Below are 21,107 nucleotides of genomic sequence, written 5' to 3'. Positions count from 1 at the left end.
AAAACAATGCCCGCTGGGGCCGCTTGACGCCACGTGTGTGTGTGCCCGCCTGCCGCCATCCTTTCTGAGCTGTGGCTGTGGCCAGGACTGCTGATGCTCAGCTGAGCTCCAGGGACAGTTATGGTCCAGCCCAGTGGAAAGTGAACATCAGCCCGATTTGGGCTCACTGCGGCTGGGGAAGGTAGGAGCCAGGCCCCTCCTCCTTCCCTCTCATGACTTCCCCCATCAACCACAGACCTAGGATAAATGCATCCACCATCCACCAACAGCAGAGAGCACAGCACAGAACAGCACGCTGGGCTAAGGGGAGAGAGGATTGATACAGAGATAGAGGGAGAAGACAAAGACTAGGGGAGATAGAGGGAAGCATAAATGATGAATAGAATAGAAAGGATAATGGGGGGGAGAGAGAGAGAGAGAGAGAGTGAGAGAGGTGGGGGTCTCCAACTCTGAGCTCAGCTCAACCACCACATATTTTCCCCCATGAGAGATATAATTTAGAGCAAACCACTAAAGGGCAGGAGGCGAGCAACCGATGCCAACTCCTAACTCCGGCCTCCAACGCTCCCTCTCCTCCCCTCCCTGACAACGGTAGAGCTATTTATTTATTCAGGGACGTCTCCAAAAAGGTGGTTAGTTGAGACGTATGGTTTGAGATGCTTGTGTGTGTGTGTGTGTGTGTGTGTGTGTGTGTGTGTGTGTGTTTTTCGAGGGCTTGGATCCGTCTTTTAAAGGAGAGTGTTTTTTGTTGCCACGTGTGGTTGGGGAAGCAGTGGGGTTCCGTGCCACAGCGGTTCCAGCTTCCAGCTTCAGGCTGGTTTCCTTTTCTCTCCCTCCATCTCCTTTTCTATCTGTTCATCATGGCCAGATGAAAGAGGAGAGAGGAAAGGAGAGAGAGATAAAGTTGGCATGAGAGAGAGAGAGAGGAGAGGGAGAGAAAGAGTGAGGGAGAGAGTAAAAGAGAGTGATCCAAGAAAAGGTTGAGCGGAGCAGAGCAGAGTGGAGGGATAATTTTAGATGAAAAAAGGCAGGCAGGCAGAGGGAGCAGCATGGTCTGTGGGTGACCCCTGTGGATGACCCCTGTGGATGACCCCTGGTAGATCCTTGGCTCAGCAGAAAGCTGAATACTGCTGTTTCAGGAGGAGGAACAAAGACCAGCAGACAGACCAGGACTGGAACTTAACAAACTTCCATGGAATTACAATAGACTCCAAGAGCATCCTCACTCTCTCAGAGTCCAGTGAGTCGGGCAGTGAGGTCAGTGTGTCCACCCACACATGATCAAACCCTGTGAGGCAGGCAGGCAGCGTACAGTAGACCATGACTACAACTGACTTCCAGGAAACTGGAATAGCCTCCTCACTATCTCAGAGATTGACAGTGAGGTCCGTGTGTCCACCCACACACTGGACCCAGTTAACACAAACTCTGAGGTGGAGTACTAACCACAGAGCCTGTAGAGATTCCTACAGGACACTCACACAAGAGAAGTGTGTGTTTGTATTTGCTGCTACTGTGTGTCTGCATGTCTATGTGTGTGTTTGAGCGTAAACACTCTGTATGTATGTGAGAGGGAGGGAGCAGGTAAAGAGGATGAACAGGTCCTCCTCTCCCCTGGATATCCCTGACCCCTCGAGCCCGTCAGCGGTCCAGACACTCTGGCCCAGTAGCTATGGTCCAGTACAGGGTTTCCGTCAGGAAAATTTGGCGCAGGACAAGGTGACCGGCAAGATTTTATTTTCCCGCACATCCATATGCATTGGGTGTGTAACGCATTAGGGCATAGAAGAACAGCACACATCCACTGGGTGTGTAACGCATTAGGGCATAGAAGAACAGCACACATCCACTGGGTGTGTAACGCATTAGGGCATAGAAGAACAGCACACATCCACTGGGTGTGTAACGCATTAGGGCATAGAAGAACAGCACACATCCACTGGGTGTGTAACGCATTAGGGCATAGAAGAACAGCACACATCCACTGGGTGTGTAACGCATTAGGGCATAGAAGAACAGCACACATCCACTGGGTGTGTAACGCATTAGGGCATAGAAGAACAGCACACATCCACTGGGTGTGTAACGCATTAGGGCATAGAAGAACAGCACACATCCACTGGGTGTGTAACGCATTAGGGCATAGAAGAACAGCACACATCCACTGGGTGTGTAACGCATTAGGGCATAGAAGAACAGCACACATCCACTGGGTGTGTAACGCATTAGGGCATAGAAGAACAGCACACATCCACTGGGTGTGTAACGCATTAGGGCATAGAAGAACAGCACACATCCACTGGGTGTGTAACGCATTAGGGCATAGAAGAACAGCACACATCCACTGGGTGTGTAACGCATTAGGGCATAGAAGAACAGCACACATCCACTGGGTGTGTAACGCATTAGGGCATAGAAGAACAGCACACATCCATATGCATTGGGTGTGTAACGCATTAGGGCATAGAAGAACAGCACACATCCATATGCATTGGGTGTGTAACGCATTAGGGCATAGAAGAACAGCACACATCCATATGCATTGGGTGTGTAACGCATTAGGGCATAGAAGAACAGCAATAAAACAACTTCAAAATATAATATTTGTATAATATAATTTGTGAACGACCCGTCCTATAGGCTATTTGTGTGAACATTTTAATGAATAAATAACAAAACACAGCTGTTTTCAAATACAATCTGAGCATCTCTAATGTCATTTAGCGTAGGCATGAACATTTTAAATCAGGCCTAATAAATAACAAAATGTAGCTGTCTATAAACACCAGAGCGGTCCCACTCCAGCTGGGATTCAGAACCACAGCAGTGGAATGAGGCTACTCTAGGTGGCCACAACATCAAGAAATTATAAAACTGATTTTGGACAATCAAATTTGATATGTAAATAAACAAAATTGGTTAAAGCTGGTTCTTTGAGAGAAAGCTTATTTTACAGTGCGAGGCCCACCATGCATTTATTTTACAGTGCTCCTGTGAAACGAGGCCCACCATGCATTTATTTTACAGTGCTCCTGTGAAACGAGGCCCACCATGCATTTATTTTACAGTGCTACTGTGAAACGAGGCCCACCATGCATTTATTTTACAGTGCTCCTGTGAAACGAGGCCTCACCATGCACTTATTTTACAGTGCTCCTGTGAAACGAGGCCTCACCATGCACTTATTTTACAGTGCTACTGTGAAACGAGGCCCACCATGCATTTTTTTACAGTGCTCCTGTGAAACGAGGCCCACCATGCATTTATTTTACAGTGCTCCTGTGAAACGAGGCCTCACCATGCACTTATTTTACAGTGCTCCTGTGAAACGAGGCCTCACCATGCATTTAGGTAAGCAAATTTCCAAATCTCAATGTTCTGTTTCCAAGAGCTACTAAATAAGCTCAACTGAAATGCACCTATTGTCCACGATACACCTCATTACTCTACTCTAGTCTATCAATCCATTCCAAATCATTAAAGGCCTACTGTACATGAAACAGGGGCGGTGTACAGTATGTAGTTCTGGTCTCGGGCGGCAGCAGAACTGCTCGGACCGGACCTGACCATTTAGCCGGCAAAATTGTATCTATGGGCTTTTATTTATTTATTTCAAAAGCTGGTATTTACCGTCTAATGGAAACTCTGGTCCAGCCACTATGGTCCTGCCACGCTCCACTGCTACTCTGTGCCTGTGGAACCCACAGGTCTTCTGGCCTCAGCCTCTCTCCCACTCTGTTCTGGCCTCAGCCTCTCTCCCACTCTGTTCTGGCCTCAGCCTCTCTCCCACTCTGTTCTGGCCTCAGCCTCTCTCCCACTCTGTTCTGGCCTCAGCCTCTCTCCCACTCTGTTCTGGCCTCAGCCTCTCTCCCACTCTGTTCTGGCCTCAGCCTCTCTCTCACTCTGTTCTGGCCTCAGCCTCTCTCTCACTCTGTTCTGGCCTCAGCCTCTCTCCCACTCTGTTCTGGCCTCAGCCTCTCTCCCACTCTGTTCTGGCCTCAGCCTCTCTCCCACTCTGTTCTGGCCTCAGCCTCTCTCCCACTCTGTTCTGGCCTCAGCCTCTCTCCCACTCTGTTCTGGCCTCAGCCTCTCTCCCACTCTGTTCTGGCCTCAGCCTCTCTCCCACTCTGTTCTGGCCTCAGCCTCTCTCCCACTCTGTTCTGGCCTCAGCCTCTCTCCCACTCTGTTCTGGCCTCAGCCTCTCTCCCACTCTGTTCTGGCCTCCGCCTCTCTCCCACTCTGTTCTGGCCTCAGCCTCTCTCTCACTCTGTCGCTGTCTCTGTGGCCCACTACTCAAACACCAGCTCTGTGAGCTCACAACTTTTAACCAGGCAGCACTGCTCAGCTGAAGTCTGTGTGTCCTCCACCATCCGTTAATTAATTGTGGTTTCACTCCAGTGCTACTAAAAGACAACCCCCCTCTTCTCCCCCCCCCCGTCCCCTCTTCTCCCCCTTCCCCCCATCCCCTCTCACCCCTCTCCCTTCCCCTCTTCTCCCCCCCCTCCTCCCTTCCCCTCTTCTCCCCCGTCACACCACCCAAGACTGTCTGGCTGAAAGACCCAACAGCACACCAGCTTTGTCCCTATGCCCTCTGAGAACAAACTGGCCCCTCAAATATGTTCCTGAACCGGGGCCCCTTTCTTTTCTCTCTAGCTGTTCCTCTGGTCAAACATGTCTGTCTAAGTCTCTTTGTCTAAGCTGTTGGTCTTTTCATGCTGTCTGCCCTCTATGTTGTTAAGGTCCCATTCACATAGAGGATGGAGAGAGACAGGAGAATGGAGATGAGAGAGGACGGTTCAGGTACATGCATTGGAATAGAAGGGAATTGATTGGAAGAGGAGTTTTATTCAAGTATTTCTCTTTTATTTAACTAATGAAGTCACAATGAGAGAGAACTTTTTTAAGTGAGCCATGAAAACAATAGAAAAGCACTGAGCATAGCATGTTTTCCTACGACTGAGAAACACACAGAGAAACCACTATTATAAGCATCAAGCGGTGAGCCACACCATAGAAATACAACCAGACTGTTGAATACGGGCCATGACAACGTCAGCATTAAGAAGACAGCCTTAAGAAGGTAATCAAATCAATCAGCCATGCTGGGAGAAGCAATGGATGAGAAAACGTCCCACCTACAGAGACACATACCTCACTGGCTGACTGATATAGTGATCCCTGGCCCCGGCAGAGCCCGCCAGGTGAAAGAGAAGAAGAGAGGGAGATTACAGAGAGATTTCCTGATTGGCTGTATGAATTATGGTAAAAGAGACACTTGTAAAACTTGTGAGACTATTCCAGTGGGGTGACACACTGTCAAATACAGCCTGTCAAATACAGCCTGTCAAATACACCCTGTCAAATACAGCCTGTCAAAAACACCCTGTCAAATACACCCTGTCAAAAACACCCTGTCCAATACAGCCTGTCTATATAGTCAAATAGAGCCTGTCCATACTGTCAAATACAGCCTGTCCATACTGTCAAATACAGCCTGTCCATACTGTCAAATACAGCCAGTCAAATACAAATACAACCTGTCCATACTGTCAAATACAGCCAGTCAAATACAAATACAACCTGTCCATTCTGTCAAATACAGCCAGTCAAATACAAATACAACCTGTCCATTCTGTCAAATACAACCTGTCCATTCTGTCAAATACAGCCAGTCAAATACAAATACAACCTGTCCATACTGTCAAATACAACCTGTCCATACTGTCAAATACAGCCAGTCAAATACAAATACAACCTGTCCATTCTGTCAAATACAACCTGTCCATTCTGTCAAATACAACCTGTCCATTCTGTCAAATACAACCTGTCCATTCTGTCAAATACAACCTGTCCATTCTGTCAAATACAACCTGTCCATTCTGTCAAATACAACCTGTCCATTCTGTCAAATACAGCCAGTCAAATACAAATACAACCTGTCCATACTGTCAAATACAACCTGTCCATACTGTCAAATACAGCCAGTCAAATACAAATACAACCTGTCCATACTGTCAAATACAGCCAGTCAAATACAAATACAACCTGTCCATACTGTCAAATACAGCCAGTCAAATACAAATACAACCTGTCCATACTGTCAAATACAGCCAGTCAAATACAAATACAACCTGTCCATACTGTCAAATACAGCCAGTCAAATACAAATACAACCTGTCCATTCTGTCAAATACAGCCAGTCAAATACAAATACAACCTGTCCATTCTGTCAAATACAACCTGTCCATTCTGTCAAATACAGCCAGTCAAATACAAATACAACCTGTCCATACTGTCAAATACAACCTGTCCATACTGTCAAATACAGCCAGTCAAATACAAATACAACCTGTCCATACTGTCAAATACAGCCAGTCAAATACAAATACAACCTGTCCATTCTGTCAAATACAGCCAGTCAAATACAAATACAACCTGTCCATACTGTCAAATACAGCCAGTCAAATACAAATACAACCTGTCCATACTGTCAAATACAACCTGTCCATACTGTCAAATACAGCCTGTCAAAAACACCCTGTCCAAAACAACCTGTCTATATTGTCAAATACATCATGTCCATACTGTCAAATACAGCCTGTCAATACTGTCAAATGCAGCCAGTCAAATGCAGCCTGTCCATACTGTCAAATACAGCCTGTCCATACTGTCAAATACAGCCTGTCAAATACAAATACAACCTGTCCATACTGTCAAATACAGCATGTCAAAAACAAATACAGCCTGTCAAATACAACCTGTCTATATTGTCAAACACAGCCTGTCAAATACAGCCTGTCAAAAACAAATAGGGCCTGTCCATACTGTCAAATACAGCCTGTCTATACTGTCAAATACAGCCTGTCTATACCATCATTTTTTTTATTTGACAGTGTGGACAGGATGTATTTGACAGGCTGTATTTGACCATATGGAAAGGCTGTATTTGACAGGATGGAAAGGCTGTATTTGACAATATAGACAGGCTGTATTTGACAATATAGACAGGCTGTATTTGACAAGATGGAAAGGCTGTATTTGACAGGATGGAAAGGCTGTATTTGACAAGATGGAAAGGCTGTATTTGACAAGATGGAAAGGCTGTATTTGACAGGATGGAAAGGCTGTATTTGACAGGATGGAAAGGCTGTATTTGACAATATAGACAGGCTGTATTTGACAGGATGGAAAGGCTGTATTTGACATTATAGACAGGCTGTATTTGACAATATAGACAGGCTGTATTTGACAATATAGACAGGCTGTATTTGACAATATAGACAGGCTGTATTTGACAATATAGACAGGCTGTATTTGACAATATAGACAGGCTGTATTTGACAATATAGACAGGCTGTATTTGACAATATAGACAGGCTTTATTTGACAATATAGACAGGCTGTATTTGACAATATAGACAGGCTGTATTTGACAATATAGACAGGCTGTATTTGACAATATAGACAGGCTGTATTTGACAATATAGACAGGCTGTATTTGACAGAATAGACAGGCTGTATTTGACAGAATAGACAGGCTGTATTTGACAATATAGACAGGCTGTATTTGACAATATAGACAGGCTGTATTTGACAATATAGACAGGCTTTATTTGACAATATAATAAAAAATAAAATAATAAATAATAATAATGCAGGCGAGTGCATAAACACACCATAACACACTATGCCATTATGAGTAAAACCGTGGTAAAATGGACATTCTTGTTAGCTCATCTCATACAAGAACACATACAGTAGTGTACACACACACACACACGAACCACACTCACACACACACATGAACCACACTCACACTCACACATGAACCACACTCACACATGAACCACACTCACACATGAACCACACTCACGCACACACACGAACCACACTCACGTACACACACGAACCACACTCACGTACACACACATACACACACACACAAACCACACTCACTCACGCACACACACACATGAACCACACTCACTCACGCACACACACACACATGAACCACACTCACGCACACACACACACACATGAACCACACTCACGCACATACACACACACACGAACCACACTCATGCACATACACACACGAACCACACACACACACGAACACAAACACAAAAAAATGATGAACCTTCAGGTGCCCTGTACAGGGTTACACAATTCTGTGAACTTTCAATAAATTCCCTGATTTTCCAGAAATCCTGGTTAGAGAATACCGGATTTACAGCTAATTCCCTCCTGATTCCGGGAATCCTCCAACCGGGATTTCAGGAAAACCAGGGAATAATTTGAAAATTCCTGGAATGTTGCAACTCCTAGCCCTGTAACCGGTCCTTCTACTGTTATATGATGATGTATGTTGTTGTGACATGGTCTGTGTGTTCTGAATGTGTGTTCTGAAACACTGACAGATGATAGACCGGTTGAGACACGTTGACATTGTTAGTGTCTGTCTGTGTGTTCTGAATGTGTGTTCTGAAACACTGACAGAGATAACAGACTGGTTGAGACACGGTCACATTGTTAGTGTGTCTGTGGGTACACTGTTTGATGAGTTCGTGTGTGTGCATGACAGCAATATGTGTATTTCAGGAAGAAGCATAGCACAACTAAAGCAGCCATGAAGGTTTTCAATGATATCACTGAAGCCCTTGACAAAAAACAGCACTGTGTCTCACTTTTTATTGATCTCTCTAAGGCTTTTGATACAGTTGATCATGCTATACTAAGGCAGAGATTGTCGAGTGTAGGTCTTTCAGAGCATGCAGTTGCATGGTTTGCTAACTATCTGTCTGATAGAACTCAGTGCACTCACTTTGATGGGCTTATGTCTGTTAAATTGTCTGTCTTTAATGGTGTGCCCCAAGGCTCTGTACTTGGTCCTCTCTTATTCACTATTTATATAAATTATTTAGACAAAAATGTCCAAAATGCGCAACTTCCTTTTTATGCTGATGATACTGTTATTTACTGTTGTGCCTCGTCTCTTACAAAAGCTTTCTAGAACTTGCAAGCTGCTTTTTATACTGTACAACATACCTTGTGTCAATTGAAGCTTATCCTCAATACTGACAAAACTAAACTAATGGTGTTTTCTAAAGCAAGAAATAAACCTTTGAACCTTTCACCTATTACTACCTGTCAGGGCAAGGAGATTGAGACTGTAACCTCATATAAATATCTTGGAATTTTAATTGATGACGGCCTCTCTTTTAAATTGCATATTCAACAACTTACAAAAGAATTGAAGCTGAAATTGGGATTTTATTTTAGGAATAAGGCCTGTTTTTCTTTTGAAGCCAGAAGGAGGCTAGTATCAGCTACATTTATGCCTTTACTAGACTATGGGGATATTTTATATATGAATGCTTCCACTCAGTGTTTGAGATCAATTGACACCCTTTACCATGGCACTTTGAGATTTATTTTAAACTGCAAAATCCTTACGCACCACTACACTTTGTATACCAGGGTTGACTGGCCTTCTCTAGTCACTCGTAGGCTCAGTCACTGGTATACTTTTATTTACAAAGCCATTTTGGGTTTACTACCTTTTTATTTGGGCATTTTTATTGTTCAGAAATGTGGTGGGTACTCTTTTCGTTCGCTGGACTTTATCCTGCTAACTGTTCCAAATGTCCGAACTGAATTTGGTAAAAGGTCTTTTATGTACTCTGCGCCATCGTCTTGGAACGCCTTACAAAATACTTTTAAACTGGAAGAACTTGTCCCGATTGGTGTTTTTAAATCACTGATGAATGATCTTGAGACTGATTCCCTGACCTGGTCAATGTTTTTAATTTGCTGTTTTTGATTTTTGTTATACTCTTGTGAATTCTATGGTTTTTACTAGATTACTTGTAGTTTGTCATGTTGTTTGTCTGTAATTTTTGTAATGACTTGGTGCTGCCTATCTTGGCCAGGACACTCTTGAGAAAGAGATTTTAAATCTCAATGAGTCCTCCCTGGTTAAATAAAAGTTTTTAAAAAAAAGTTTTTATAAATGTGTGTGTATGCTGGTCGCTCTACCAGTTTGTGTGACAGTGAGGGAACCATCATAGCTTGCCTGCAGGAATGCAGCCCCTCCAGCTGAGCCACGCTTGGGCTGCTGTGTGAGGGACACCTGTGCCCTATGCGCCCTCCACACACACACACACACACACACACACCACACACACACACACACACACACACACACACACACACATCTCAGATAGAGAGGTCTCAGCCTTGGCTACACAGACAACGTACTGGAAGAGTGACCCCAGTTAGTGTGGAGGGCTGAGAAAGGAGAACGGGATGAGCTGGGAGGTAAGGGTCTAGTACACAGGCTACATGGGAGAGAATAAACCACCCCCGCAGGTCTGTTGGACAGCAGTCAAGCTGGTCACTCTTCCAGCGTGTGTGTATGTGTGTGCGGGTGTGGACAGTGAGTGAACCATCATAGCTTGCCTGCAGGAATGCGGCCCCCCCAGCTGAGCCACGCTCGGGCTGCTGTGTGAGGGACACCTGTGCCCTATGCGCCCTCTGGGTCTGTTTACCATAGGTCTGTGCCATGTCAAAGTGGATGCTAATTTGGGTGCTAATTAGCTCCCCACATTTAGTTTTAAAGGGTAGGAAGCATACGTTTTTACTCAAAGTAACAACAAAGTGTGGCCAAAGACTTGGTAATTTAATTGTACGACCTGGTTACCTTTACGTACAAACATAAATATGTAATAACCCAAAACATAACTATTAACTTATTTCCGGATATCTTCTAAACTACCGATATTTCTGCCTCTCTCTCGCTTTGGTAGCTAACTCAGCCTGCACTCTTAAAAGTTTAACCATCGGCTGGGCCCCAGTCATACATCTGGAAGTCTCTGATGTCTTTGCTTTTGATCTGCAGTTATGTTTTAGTTGTGTTCTAACCGTGGTGGTTGGCTTTCTAGGATAATAGCTCGCTGGCTAAATAGCTAATGTTAGCTGGCTGGCTAGCTCACTGGCTAAGATAACTGCATGTAGCTAGCTAGGCAAGCTAAATTTATTTGATAACTGGTGAGATGGCGTTATGTATTTCCAAAACTTTGGTTGACTTTAATGTAGCTGTAAGCTAGGTGTTCATAGGAACTGGCAGACTCGTGCTTAATGTTAGCCAGCTAGTAGGGCTAACATTAGCATGCTAGTTCCTTAGCAACCTTGCAAGTTGATTTGTAACAATAAATACATTCATAAAATATATTAGCTTTTAAGTTGGCAAAAAGGTTTTTAGCCAGTTGTCATCAGTGCAAGCGATTTGGTTTTATTTGAAGTTAAACATTTGAAGTTATTTCTGTTAGAGGTTACATTATAGTGAATGGGCTGGCTGCTGGGTCCTCCATATTACATCACACCCAGTAAAACATTTTCAGACATGACTTTGGCGTTCTTCATAATTCTGATCGGTTTTATGCAAAAAAAAAGTGAGGTGTAACTTTGCATTGGGACTTTGATGCGTATACGTTATACGTTATATGTTACATGTGGTTATGTTTAAGTTACCTACTTTTAAAGTTATTTAAAATGGTAAATTAGTTTTCTAAATGTGTTTAGTGTGCAATGTGTTGAAAATGACAAGTCACGTGCTAAAATGAACATGTTTCACTCTGAATCAACAAGCATTACTGTTTCCATTCTGCTTTCCTCATCCTCTTGTTATTCACCTTGGGTAATGTCTCAAACGTAATGACAACTGGAGGTTAAACGGGACCACAGAGCATACCACTGACTGACTGCTGTAATAACCTGACTCGTGCTGTAATAAGGGATGACTGAGGCGTGTTCAACCCAGACTGACACAGCGACCCTAACAACAACACTGACTATCCTGAATGCAAACAGCCATGCAGGGACTTCATTTAAATCCCTCTGCAGCAACAGGAAAGCCCCTGGAGATCTTCAAGCTGCCTCTAGTGCAGGCCAGACCCAAAGCAGCTGCTGGTTGTTCCTCTACCTTTTCTTCCCTTTTCATTCTCTTCCTTTCATCCCACAATGAGGGAGTTATTTCCTGTCCCCCTCCAGCTCCTGCCAACAACATTTTGATGAACTTTTTCATCCTGGTCCAAGCCAACCTGAGACCCCCTCCATGGCTGCAGTGCAATAAGGAGTCAAAGCAGGTGCAGAGCTGCTATGTTGTCATGACATTTCCATGGAGACCAGCCAGATAGTAACTGTTGTCTTATATTGCCTTTCTCTTCTGAACCATCACACACACACACACACACACACACACACACACACACACACACACACACACACACACACACACACACCTCACCCCCCCCCCCCCACCCCCACACTCTCCCCCCATACACACACACTCTCCCCCCATACATACACTCCACTTTCCCATTTACCTAAGCATAGCATATTACCCCTGCCTCACTGACACTGACATGTTTCCAGTCGAGACGCTGATTCACAGGACAAATATGGCCCACATGGGAAGTGACATCACTGTGACCCCCAGGCAGCCCACCTGTCAACAGCCAATCACGCAGGCTCGTTAATGAACAGTTTCCCCTATTGCACATCGAGCAACGAATAGATGGAGAGACCAGCTCTGGGTCAATAGTTTGGAAAAGATGAAGAGGGGAACAAAAGAGAGAAACAGAGGGATGAGGCAGTCGGTCTATCTGTGTGTCTGGGCTCTTTATTAGAAGAGCCAGTCGGAAAACTGTGCTCAGCCTCTTCACTTAGAAAGAGGGGAAAGTTGGGCCGTTCACACAGAACTGGAGGAAACCTGATGTGGATGAGTGCTCTGGACGTTACACAGACCGTGGATGCGTCCCAAATAATCCCTAGTAAAAAAGTTGTGCACTATATAGGGAATAGGGTTCCATTTGGGACAGCCACCGATTATACAAATAGGAGAAAAGCAGACCTTGGAACGGTTATAGTAATAATAGCAGGGCACCACTATTGGCTGGATCTAAAGGACAGAGGGTGGTTACCACATTATCAAATGTCTTATCAAGCTGGATCTAAAGGACCGAGGGTGGTTACCACATTATCAAATGTCTTATCAAGCTGGATCTAAAGGACAGATGGTGGTTACTAGAGGTCGACCGACTAATCGGAATGGCCGATTAATTAGGGCCGATTTCAAGTTTTCATAACAATCGGTAAACAATGGACACAAATTTGCCAATTTTTTAAATATTTTTTTTACACCTTTATTTAACTAGGCAAGTCAGTTAAGAACACATTCTTATTTTCAATGACGGCCTAGGAACGGTGAGTTAACTGCATAGTTCAGGGGCAGAACGACAGATTTTTACCTTGTTAGCTCGGGGATTCGTTTTTGCATCCTTCCGGTTACTAGTCCAACGCTCTAACCATTGCACTCCACAAGGAGTCTGCGTGGCAGGCTGACTACCTGTTACGCGAGGGCAGCAAGAAGCCAAGGTAAGTTGCTAGCTAGCATTAAACTCATCTTATAAAAAACAATCAATCTTAACATAATCACTAGTTAACACATGGTTGATGATATTACTAGTTTATCTAGCGTGTCCTGCGTTGCATATAATCGATGCGCCTACTTCGACAAACAGTGATGATTTAACAAGCGCATTCGCGAAAAAGGACTGTCGTTGCACCAATGTACCTAACCATAAACATCAATGCCTCAATACACAAGTATATATTTTGAAACCTGCATATTTAGTTAATATTGCCTGCTAACATGAATTTCTTATAATTAGGGAAATTGTGACACTTCTCTTGCGTTCCGTGCAAGCAGAGTCAGGGTATATGTAGCAGTTTGGGCCGCCTGGCTCATTTCGAACTGTGTGAAGTCCATTTATTCCTAACAAAGACGGTAATTAATTTGCCAGAATTGTACATAATTATGACATAACATTGAAGGTTGTACAATGTAACAACAATATTTAGACTTAGGGATGCCATCCGTTAGATAAAATACAGAACGGTTCCGTATTTCACAGAAAGAATAAGCATTTTGTTTTCAAAATGATAGTTTCCGGATTCAACCATTATAATGACCTAAGGTTCGTATTTCTGTGTGTTATAATTAAGTCTATGATTTGATAGAGCAGTCTGACTGAGCGGTGGTAGGCAGCAGCAGGCTCGTAGGCATTCATTCAAACAGCACTTTCGTGCGTTTTGCCAGCAGCTCTTCGTTGTGCTTCAAGCATTGCGCTGTTAATAACTTCAAGCCTATCATCTCCTGAGATTAGGCTGGTGTAACCGATGTGAAACGGCTAGCTAGTTAGCGGGGTGCGCGCTAATAGCGATTCAAACGTCACTCACTCAGACTTGGAGTAGTTGTTCCCCTTGCTATGCATGGGTAACGCTGCTTCGAGGGTGGCTGTTGTCGATGTGTTCCTGGTTCGAGCCCAGGTAGGAGCGAGGAGAGGGACGGAAGCTATACTGTTACATTGGCAATACTAAAGTGCCTATAAGAACATCCAATAGTCAAAGGTACATGAAATACAAATCGTATAGAGAGAAATAGTCCTATAATTCCTATAATAACTACAACCTAAAACCTCTTACCTGGGAATATTGAAGACTCATGTTAAAAGGAACCACCAGCTTTCATATGTTCTCATGTTCTGAGCAAGGAACCTAAACGCTTTTTTACATGGCACATATTGCACTTTTACTTTCTTCTCCAACACTTTGTTTTTGCATTATTTAAACCAAATTGAACCTGTTTCATTATTTATTTGAAGCTAAATTGATTGTATTGATGTATTATATTAAGTTAAAATAAGTGTTCATTCAGTATTGTTGTAATTGTCCTTATTAGAAATACATATTTTTTTATTTTTAAAATCGTCCGATTAATCGTTATCGGCTTTTTTGGTCCTCCAATAATCAGCATCGGTATCGGCGTTGAACAATCATAATCAGTCGACCTCTAGTGGTTACCATATTATCAAATGTCTGGCTAGTCTCTTGTTGAAAGGGGGCTTGGTGAAGGACGAGCGGTTGGCTAGTCTCTTGTTGAAAGGGAGCTTGGTGAAGCACGAGCGGTTGGCTAGTCTCTTGTTGAAAGGGGGCTTGGTGAAGCACGAGAGTCTGGCTAGTCTCTTGTTGAAAGGGGGCTTGGTGAAGCACGAGCGGTTGGCTAGTCTCTTGTTGAAAGGGGGCTTGGTGAAGCATGAGTGGCTGGCTAGTCTCTTGTTGAAAGGGAGCTTGGTGAAGCACGAGCGGTTGGCTAGTCTCTTGTTGAAAGGGGGCTTGGTGAAGCACGAGCGGTTGGCTAGTCTCTTGTTGAAAGGGAGCTTGGTGAAGCATGAGCGGTTGGCTAGTCTCTTGTTGAAAGGAGGCTTGGTGAAGCACGAGCGGTTGGCTAGTCTCTTGTTGAAAGGAGGCTTGGTGAAGCACGAGCGGTTGGCTAGTCTCTTGTTGAAAGGGGGCTTGGTGAAGCACGAGCGGTTGGCTAGTCTCTTGTTGAAAGGGGGCTTGGTGAAGCATGAGCGGTTGGCTAGTCTCTTGTTGAAAGGGGGCTTGGTGAAGCACGAGCGGTTGGCTAGTCTCTTGTTGAAAGGGGGCTTGGTGAAGCACGAGCGGTTGGCTAGTCTCTTGTTGAAAGGGGGCTTGGTGAAGCACGAGCGGTTGGTTGGATTTGGTTTGTTGTCTTAATACAGAGCAGCATCCATGTAAGTCAGTACAGCTGCTCTGTATTCTCAGTGTCCCACCAACCCTATAACCCTCAAACACACTGTGCCTGTCTCTCTCTCGCCCTGCCTGTGTGTATCTGTGTGTGCTCGTTTGAATTCCTTACTTATGTGTGTGAGTGTTTGCGTGAGTCTGTATTATTGCAGATGAGTCTATGAAGTTCACACTGACAACCTGTCACTCAGCATCAGCTCCAGACTGCAGTATGGCCCAAGTTGCAGGGGAGCAGGGCAGAAGAGGAAACCCTTTGGTAATGGGAAACACACGTCCCTCCATTCCCTTTTTTCAGAGACCGCAGAGAGAGCGTCCATTCAACAGGCGACTGGCGTCCAAAAGGCATCATTTATAACAGGAGCTCCTCGCCACCACAGTTCCACACGCACAGACAACACGGTTCCAGACAGTTATGACTACAACACAGTGAGGCATTGAGAAGTAAGAAAGGGGGAGGGGGAAGAGCGGGAAGGAGGTGTATAGACAGAAAGAAGGGAAAGGGAGGAGTGAAAGAGAACCTAATTTGGTACAGATTATACTTTGGACTTCTAAAACTAGGGTTTAATGCTTTAGCAACATTTACCCAATCTACCTGTTGCTGTCTTCCATACACAGTACCAAAGTTGAATGAACTGACTAAGTCACTCTGGATAAGACTGTCTGATAAATGACTAAAATGTAAAACATGTCCAAGTAAATTCAATAGAGAGAGAGTAGATAGAGTATGGAGAGAGGGAGTATAGAGAGAGGGGGTATATAGAGTATATATATATATATATACACTGCTCAAAAAAATAAAGGGAACACTTAAACAACACAATGTAACTCCAAGTCAATCACACTTCTGTGAAATCAAACTGTCCACTTAGGAAGCAACACTGATTGACAATACATTTCACATGCTGTTGTGCAAATGGAATAGACAACAGGTGGAAAGTATAGGCAATTAGCAAGACACCCCCAATAAAGTAGTGGTTCTGCAGGTGGTGACCACAGACCACTTCTCAGTTCCTATGCTTCCGGGCTGATGTTTTGGTCACTTTTGAATGTTGGTGGTGCTTTCACTCTAGTGGTAGCATGAGACGGAGTCTACAACCCACACAAGTGGCTCAGGTAGTGCAGCTCATCCAGGATGGCACATCAATGCGAGATGTGGCAAGAAGGTTTATTGTGTCTGTCAGCGTAGTGTCCAGAGCATGGAGGCGCTACCAGGAGACAGGTCAGTACATCCGGAGACGTGGAGGAGGCCGTAGGAGGGCAACAACCCAGCAGCAGGACCGCTATCTCCGCCTTTGTGCAAGGAGGATCAGGAGGAGCACTGCCAGAGCCCTGCAAAATGACCTCCAGCAGGCCACAAATGTGCATGTGTCTGCTCAAACGGTCAGAAACAGACTCCATGAGGGTGGTATGAGGGCCCGACGTCCACAGGTGGGGGTTGTGCTTACAGCCCAACACCGTGCAGGACGTTTGGCATTTGCCAGAGAACACCAAGATTGGCAAATTCGCCACTGGCGCCCTGTGCTCTTCACAGATGAAAGCAGGTTCACACTGAGCACATGTGACAGACGTGACAGAGAGTCTGGAGACGCCGTGGCGAACGTTCTGCTGCCTGCAACATCCTCCAGCATGACCGGTTTGGCGGTGAGTCAGTCATGGTGTAGGGTGGCATTTCTTTGGGGGGCCGCACAGCCCTCCATGTGCTCGCCAGAGGTAGCCTGACTGCCATTAGGTACCGAGATGAGATCTTCAGACCCCTTGTGAGACCATATGCTGGTGCGGTTGGCCCTGGGTTCCTCCTAATGCAAGACAATGCTAGACCTCATGTGGCTGGAGTGTGTCAGCAGTTCCTGCAAGAGGAAGGCATTGATGCTATGGAATGGCCCGCCCGTTCCCCAGACCTGAATCCAATTGAGCACATCTGGGACATCATGTCTCGCTCCATCCACCAACGCCACGTTGCACCACAGACTGTCCAGGAGTTGGCGGATGCTTTAGTCAAGGTCTGGGAGGAGATCCCTCAGGAGACCATCCGCCACCTCATCAGGAGCATGCCCAGGCATTGTAGGGAGGTCGTGGAGGCCACACACACTACTGAGCCTCATTTTGACTTGTTTTAAGGACATTACATCAAAGTTGGATCGGCCTGTAGTGTGGTTTTCCACTTTAATTTTGAGTGTGACTCCAAATCCAGACCTCCATGGGTTGATAAATTTAATTTCCATTGATAATTTTTGTGTGATTTTGTTGTCAGCACATTCAACTATGTAAAGAAAAAAGTATTTAATAATAATATTTCATTCATTCAGATCTAGGATGTGTTATTTTAGTGTTCCCTTAATTTTTTGGAGCAGTATATATATAAACACACACACACACAGTGGGGAGAACAAGTATTTGCTACACTGCCGATTTTGCAGGTCTTCCTACTTACAAAGCATGTAGAGGTCCGTCATTTTTTATCATAGGTACACTTAAACTGTGAGATGGAATCTAAAACAAAAATCCAGAAAATCACATTGTATGATTTTTAAGTAATTAATTTGCATGACATAAGTATTTGATCACCTACCAACCAGTAAGAATTCCGGCTCTCACAGACCTGTTCGTTTTTCTTTAAGAAGCCCTCCTGTTCTCCACTCATTACCTGTATTAACTGCACCTGTTTGAACTCGTTACCTGTACAAAAGACACCTGTCCACACACTCAATCAAACAGACTCCAACCTCTCCACAATGGCCAAGACCAGAGAGCTGTGTAAGGACATCAGGGATAAAATTGTAGACCTGCACAAGGCTGGGATGGGCTACAGGACAATAGGCAAGCAGCTTGGTGAGAAGGCAACAACTGTTGGCGCAATTATTAGAAAATGGAAGAAGTTCAAGATGACGGTCAATCACCCTCGGTCTGGGGCTCCATGCAAGATCTCACCTCGTGGGGCATCAATGATCACGAGGAAGATGAGGGATCAGCCCAGAACTACACGGCAGGACCTGGTCAATGACCTGAAGAGAGCTGGGACCACAGTCGCAAAGAAAACCATTAGTAACACACTACGCCGTCATGGCGTCGTGTGGTTAGCTGTTTGCTGATGTCAACATTGTGAACAGAGTGCCCCATGGTGGCGGTGGGGTAAAGGTATGGGCAGACATAAGTTAGGGACAACAAACATCAATTGCATTTTATCGATGGCATTTTGGGACTGCATATCTGTCTTCCCAATCATGTGAAATCCATAGAATAGGACCTAATTAATTCATTCCATTTGACTGCAACTCAGTAAAATCAATGAAATTGTTGCATGTTGCATTTATATTTTTGTTCAGTATATACAGAGAGAGAGAGAGGGAAAGAGAGACACATCGACAGAGAGGGAAGGAAAGAGAGACACGTCGACAGAGAGGGAAAGAAAAAGAGACTGAATGATAAGGCAGGGAAAGAAAAAGAGACCGAATGACGATAAGGCAGGGAAAGAAAAAGAGACCGAATGATGATAAGGCAGGGAAAGAAAAAGAGACTGGATGACGATAAGGCAGGGAAAGAAAAAGAGACTGGATGACGATAAGGCAGAGAAAGAAAAAGAGACTGGATGACGATAAGGCAGAGAAAGAAAAAGAGACTGGATGACGATAAGGCAGGGAAAGAAAAAGAGACTGGATGACGATAAGGCAGGGAAAGAAAAAGTGACCGAATGATGATAAGGCAGGGAAAGAAAAAGAGACCGAATGACGATAAGGCAGGGAAAGAAAAAGAGACCGAATGACGATAAGGCAGGGAAAGAAAAAGAGACCGAATGACGATAAGGCAGGGAAAGAAAAAGAGACCGAATGATGATAAGGCAGGGAAAGAAAAAGAGACCGAATGATGATAAGGCAGGGAAAGAAAAAGAGACCGAATGACGATAAGGCAGGGAAAGAAAAAGAGACTGGATGACGATAAGGCAGGGAAAGAAAAAGTGACTGAATGATGATGAGGTAGGGAAAGAAAAAGTGACTGAATGATGATGAGGTAGGGAAAGAAAAAGAGACTGAATGATGATAAGGCAGGGAAAGAAAAAGAGACTGAATGATGATAAGGCAGGAAGGAAAAAGAGACTGAATGATGATAAGGCAGGAAGGAAAAAGAGACTGAACGATGATAAGGCAGGAAGGAAAAAGCTACAGGCCTACACACACTCTCTTTGCACTGATACATCATTGGGCTGGCCTGTTTGCCTGTTTAATGGTATCGCCTTGCATTGCCTCCATGTGTTGTGAATATGTGTGTGTGTGTGTGTCGTGACCATGTGTTGTGAATAAGTGTGTCTGTGTGTGTGTGTCTTGTCCATGTGTTGTGAATAAGTGTCTGTGTGTCTGTGCCTGTGTCTGTGTCTGTGTGTGTGTGTGTGTGTGTGTGTGTGTGTGTGTGTGTGTGTGTGTGTGTGTGTGTGTGTGTGTGCGTGTGTGTGTGTATATAAGGACCTGGTGCTGATTTCACTTCAGAACTTCTCTGCCAACCCTCCTATTCACATCGATCTCACAGATCAGCTACTAAATACACACTCAGGGGAGAGAATAGGAGAGAGCGAGGAAAGAGGAGAGAGGGGGGAAAGAGGAGGGAGAGAGGGGGGAAAGAGGAGGGAGAGAGGGAGGAAAGAGGAGAGAGAGGGAGGAGAGAGAGGGAGGAGAGAGAGGGAGGAAAGAGGAGAGAGGGAGGAAAGAGGAGAGGGAGGAAAGAGGAGAGGGAGGAAAGAGGAGAGAGGGAGAGTGCTGAAAGGGACTAGGGATGGAGCAGAGGAGAGGATAGAAAATACCTATTCCATAAGTATGGCACGGTGCGTGAAAGTGATTGTGAGTTTAAAGATTAATTTATATTGGAGAGACGTGGGATGACTAAATACAATCATTTATATGTGAATTAGAGTATGGAGCAGTCCGACTGCTTTTATCCTATTCCCCTGGTGAATTGTTGCGTGTCACGGTGTGTCACCATCAATAATTGCGTCAGCCATGTTGGGGAAAGTCTGAGGAGTCGGGAGCTAGAAATACAATCACTAGATAAGAAAGAAACAGACCTACCAGGAGAGCCCAGAGCAGCCTCCCAGATCCAGACAGTAAGAGACAGACACAGACCTACTAGGAGAGCCCAGAGCAGCCTCCCAGATCCAGACAGTAAGAAACAGATACAGACCTACTAGGAGAGCCCAGAGCAGCCTCCCAGATCCAGACAGTAAGAAACAGACACAGACCTGCTAGGAGAGCCCAGAGCATCCTCCCAGATCCAGACAGTAAGAAACAGACACAGACCTGCTAGGAGAGCCCAGAGCAGCCTCCCAGATCCAGACAGTAAGAAACAGACACAGACCTACTAGGAGAGCCCAGAGCAGCCTTCCAGATCCAGCCAGTGTGTGAGTCATTTATAACCAATTACCTTCACAGCATTAAGCCATTTTAACCTGC

The 21,107-nt window shown here is 44.8% G+C and overlaps 1 protein-coding gene across 1 annotated transcript; it reads right to left on the bottom strand.

Annotated features, from left to right (window-relative positions):
- Positions 1-14,921: 14,921 nt before the first annotated feature.
- LOC129832801 (uncharacterized) lies at positions 14,922-18,612 on the bottom strand. Its single transcript, XM_055896802.1, has 2 exons — positions 18,601-18,612; positions 14,922-15,596 (listed from the first exon to the last, which is right to left on the bottom strand). The coding sequence occupies exons 1-2, from the start codon at positions 18,610-18,612 to the stop codon at positions 14,922-14,924; spliced, it is 687 nt and encodes a 228-aa protein (XP_055752777.1).
- Positions 18,613-21,107: the final 2,495 nt, after the last annotated feature.

Source organism: Salvelinus fontinalis, chromosome 34 (genome assembly GCF_029448725.1).
Source record: "Salvelinus fontinalis isolate EN_2023a chromosome 34, ASM2944872v1, whole genome shotgun sequence".
Classification (NCBI taxonomy): Eukaryota; Metazoa; Chordata; class Actinopteri; order Salmoniformes; family Salmonidae; genus Salvelinus; species Salvelinus fontinalis.
The sequence above is the reverse complement of the archived record's forward strand: the minus strand, read 5'-3'. Positions and strand labels throughout refer to the sequence as shown.